This window comes from Mus caroli, chromosome 6, assembly GCF_900094665.2.
Source record: "Mus caroli chromosome 6, CAROLI_EIJ_v1.1, whole genome shotgun sequence".
NCBI lineage: Eukaryota > Metazoa > Chordata > Mammalia > Rodentia > Muridae > Mus > Mus caroli.
Genome location: NC_034575.1, coordinates 42,928,413 through 42,933,018, shown reverse-complemented (window position 1 = coordinate 42,933,018; position 4,606 = coordinate 42,928,413). Strand labels below are relative to the sequence as shown.

At 46.1% G+C, this 4,606-nt stretch overlaps 1 protein-coding gene across 1 annotated transcript in view; it reads right to left on the bottom strand.

Moving 5' to 3' along the window:
* The window catches only part of LOC115031285 (zinc finger protein 862-like), an 8,830-nt gene extending 6,043 nt beyond the window's left edge, over positions 1-2,787 (bottom strand). The window contains exons 1-2 of the mRNA XM_029478207.1: positions 2,725-2,787; positions 2,269-2,586 (exon numbers count right to left, since the gene is read on the bottom strand). Of these exons, the coding sequence (XP_029334067.1) occupies positions 2,269-2,586; positions 2,725-2,787 (381 nt within the window). The remainder of the gene's footprint in view (positions 1-2,268; positions 2,587-2,724) is intronic.
* Between the last annotated feature and the right edge of the window lie 1,819 nt (positions 2,788-4,606).

Here is a 4,606-nt window from a genome sequence, read left to right as displayed (position 1 = left end):
GGAGGAAGGAAGGAAGGAAGGAAGGAAGGAAGGAAGGAAGGAAGGAAGGAAGGAAGGAAGGAAGGAAGGAAGGAAGAGAAAAAGAAAAACTCAACTCTTGTGACAAGGGCCACAAGGCTTCCTTGCTTGTTGCCTCCCCAGGTAGAGATGCCATGATGAAGGCTAAGGTCTGATCCCTTTAGCAGCACAACCAGACAGAATCTGAACATGTAACAAAGTGTCTTTTCGGCCAGAGTGATCCACAAATACCTAGCACCCTCTTTTAAGCTACATTATGGCAAACAACTTCTGCTTCTATAGTATAAAACCTCAAATCTGCATGAAGAAGAGAAAGCCCTTACCTATGTAGGATGCAAAGTGTGTCTGAATATTCTATTTTAGCACTTTCCTCTCTTTAGCACCTCTTCTGTCAACATGAAGCTCAGCCCTCTTCTCTCTACCTTAACACAGGAGCCATTCCCCCTCCCATCCCTCTACCTACACAGCAGCCTGAGGTTTTTATTCTAGCCAGGCCTTTGTCTCTTTACTGGTTTGCAATGTATCTTTACTGCCAGTTGTTTTCACAATGTTCCTTCCTCTCAGGGTTTGGCCTGCATAGGCTCAAAGAAAGTAGCACTCTTAGAAGGTATGGCCTTGTTAGAGGAAGTGTGTCACTGGGGGTGGGCTTTGAGATTTGAGATGCTCAAGTCAGGCCCAAACTATAACTAAGGGAGAAATTTCTGAGATTTGAAATTTTTTAATTAGTGGTTGGACCTGAAAAAAAAAATCAAATTCCTTTGATTACTCCAAGATATCTATATTCCTCTCTTTTCTCGTTAAAGGTTAAAGCTTTCCTACTGAGCAGAAGAGCTTGGAAATTAGCCTTAAATAACTAATTTAAATATTCCCTGTTCCATTTCATCTGAATTCAGGTTCAATCTAAGCCAATCTGAAGAGATTACCCAAGAGACACGGACATTCCTTTTAGTGTGTGCCTGTTCATACAGGCTGGCCAAACAGTTTTCATTCCTTACCGGTCCAGTCGAGCTTGCCTTCACCCAGATATTCTCTAGACTGCCTGATCTGAAAAATATCTGTAGCTAGTGGACTGGAGGAAAGGGAGGGTGGGAGAGATGCTTAAACAAAGCATACAAACAAAACCAACTGCTTTCCTAATGCAGAAACCTTTCCAGATAAAACCAGAGCAGCAGACACACTCCTCCTCACCTTTCCTCTTTCCTAGGCCAACCTTCCCAGGCTCACCACGTTAATCGAGTGGGAACTACAGGAGGGTTCTCTGGGGAATAAGGTTCCTTCCTGTGTGATCTTGTACTTCCAACATCTTATTCAATGCAAAGCTCATAGTACAAATGGTTATTAAATGAACACAGGAGCGTGGAGAAGGACAAAGGGGGAGAGAAAAAGTCTCAAGTAATTGAAAAAGTTTGTTGAGAAAATTCCTTCCGTACCCCCCCCCCCGCATCCCCCCACACACAAAAAAAAGAAACTCAAGAAAGGCTGCAAAGCTGAGGATGTAGCTCAGTGGGTAGAGCTCTTGTCTATTTCATCTAAGACCCAGAGTCTGAACCTCAGCACTCCTAGCTCTGCACTACTAGCTACAAAATAACACTGCCAAAGACCTTAATCCTAAAAGGCTGACTGTCTCTCTGTCAGTGTGCCCACAAGCTAGCAACCCCGTCAAGCAAGGCTCGCTCTTCTGCTCTGGACCACTTTCTACCGTACCTCATCTCTCATCTCAAAGGCTCTTCTTGCCAAAGCCTTGAAACAAGTTTGTGGAGTGTGTTTCTAAACTATGTCCACATTCTTCACGAAGCAGATTAACTAGAAATAGAAGTATGCAAGAAAATGCCAGAAGCCTTTTTACCTTCTCAGTCCTAACCCGGGAAGGGGGAACTAAGAAACACCAGGCGATTACTTCATTTCCCCGTTAGCCACCCTCTGGCACCCACTGGCGTCCTACCTCCAGCCTCTTAATGTCTTAGAGCAAGGCTTCTTCGAAACGCAAAAAAAGAAGAGGAAGCAAAAACAGAAGCACTTGGTCATCACGAAGCTTGGCTAGCCTCCACCCCTGGACCACCGGCAGAGCGGCCACAAGCAGGGGTGGATGACCCAAGGGAGGGGAGTGGGATGGGATGCTCAGACGTGGAGGAGTAATGCCTCCCAAACAAGGCAGGTGAGTGAACATTTCCCTGCAAGGCTAACTCATCTGCTAGCCCAGACCAGGATGCATGACAGAAGGGAGAGTAGCCCGATGCTTTCCCGTCCTACCTTCCCCGACTCCCCGAACTCCATGGCTTGGTTCTGGTGGCGGTGCAGACCCCCTCCCTCCGAGCCTGTTCCAAGTGTACCGCGGCCCACTCCGGACTTGGGCTCCCCGGGCCGAGACGCCTGGGTAAGGAGACACGAGGCAGCAAAGTAATCTCTCCTACAGCGGGAGGCAGTAGCACAGTAGTTGGCTCTGGTAGTGGTGAGGTGGAATAGTGTCGTACTAGTGCAGCCTTTTACAGCTGCCGCTTCGCGGAGACAGAGAGGCTCACGGGAAATGTAGTTCAGTCTGGAGGTCCTGGACTTGTGGTCAACTCCAGCCTGCACACAGGTCCGCGGGTCAACAAGGTTAATCAAGAAGAACAATATTTTTTCCATACAGATCTTTCTTTGTTTCTTAAAAACAAAATAAAACAGAAAAACAAAAACATAACATGTCATCTGTTAGCCCAGGCTGACCTGGAACTCCTTATTCTCCTGCCTAGTCTCTTCAGGGCTGCTGATTACAGGCTGGGCCACCATGCTGGTTGAGGGGCAGGGAGTGGAGGTACACATCCTGCTACTTTGTGGGTTCTTCTTTTTCCCACCATTTTATCCCCTCAGTTTCACCCCCTAACATTAGATAGGTGAGAAAGAATAGAGGGGAGATACAGATCCTTGAATCTTATTTCTTTCTTCTGGTTTCTTCTTTGAGCACGACTACGAACAAACCACAACCAACACCTCCGGCCCCCCACCCCCGACCCCCGCAAGGACCACCAACCAACCTATCAGGCCTCTAATATTTCTACGCCCTCTGAAAAGTTCCCAGAATTCTAAAAGTCACACAATTGCAGAAACTATCTGCAGCTGGCAAAACCATGCCTCTGGGAGAGCACGAGGCAAACCATAGCCTCTGTGGACAGTCTGAGGCAGCCTCTTATCCCCACATCTGGGATTAAAACGAAAACACAACATTTCTGTGTTCTTTTAAAAATCTAAGGCCGGGCGTGGTGGCGCACGCCTTTAATCCCAGCACTCGGGAGGCAGAGGCAGGCGGATTTCTGAGTTCGAGGCCAGCCTGGTCTACAAAGTGAGTTCCAGGACAGCCAGGGCTACACAGAGAAACCCTGTCTCAAAAAAAAACAAAAACAAACAAACAAACAAAAAATCTAAAATTCCAAATTTGTCCTTATAGGGCTCCCTAAAGGATAAATGATAAATCATTCTACACACCCCATACTTTGAATTTTGAGACAGGCTCAGTGAGCCTAAGTGCTGTTGATTATAAACTTGGCCATCATGCTGGGTTTACTCTGTGTGTGTGTGTGTGTGTGTGTGTGTGTGTGTGTGTGTGTGTGTTACACATACATGTAGGTATATCTCTTTATAGGCTGTCTTTTTTTAAAAAAAATATTTATTTATTTTATATATATGAGTACACCGTAGCTGACTTCAGACACACCAGTAAAGGGCATCAGATCCCATTACAGATAGTTGTGAGCTACCATGTAGTTGCTGGGAATTGAACTCAGGACCTCTGGAAAAGCAGTCAGTGCTCTTAACCATGGCTGAGCCATCTCTCCAGCCCTATAGGCTGTCTTTAGTCAGCCTATATCTTAGATTTTGAGACAGAGTCTGTGATGGTTTGAATATGCTTAGCCCAGGAGTAGCACTATTAGGAGGTGCGGCCTTGTTGGAGTAGGTGTAGCCTCGTTGGAGGAAGTGTGTCACCATGGAAGTGGGCAATGAGACCCTCCTCCTAACCACATGAGAGCCAGTCTTCTTCTAGTGGCCTTCAGATGAAGATGTAGAACTCTCAGCTCCTCCTGCACCATGCCTGCCTGGATGCTGCCATGTTCCTGACTTGATGATAATGGTCTGAACCTCTGAATCTGTAAGCCGGCCCCAATTAAATGCTGTCCTTTAGAAGAGTTGCCTTGGTCATGGTGTGTGTTCACAGCAATAAAACCCCAACTAAACAGGGTTTCTCACTAAACCTGGAGCTGATTTTTCTGCAAGACTGACTGACCAACAATAGATATACTATCTCTGTACCTCCAGTGCTGGGGTTATAAGTGAGGACTGTCCAGCCCACCTTCTATATAGGTTCTGGGGATATAAAAGATACAAACGCCCTCACAAAGACTTGTGCAAAGATGTTCATAATAACTTTATGCATAAGAGGAAAAGCAGCAACAACAGGAATGTCTACCAACTGGCAAATAGATAGGGATAGGCAAGCCATAAGGAATATCGATCATCGAGCAGATCACAGGTATTCTGTGGATGATCCATGCAATGATTACTAATTAGCAGTAAAAGGGAATGAATGAACCACTGTTACATGTTATAATGTCCG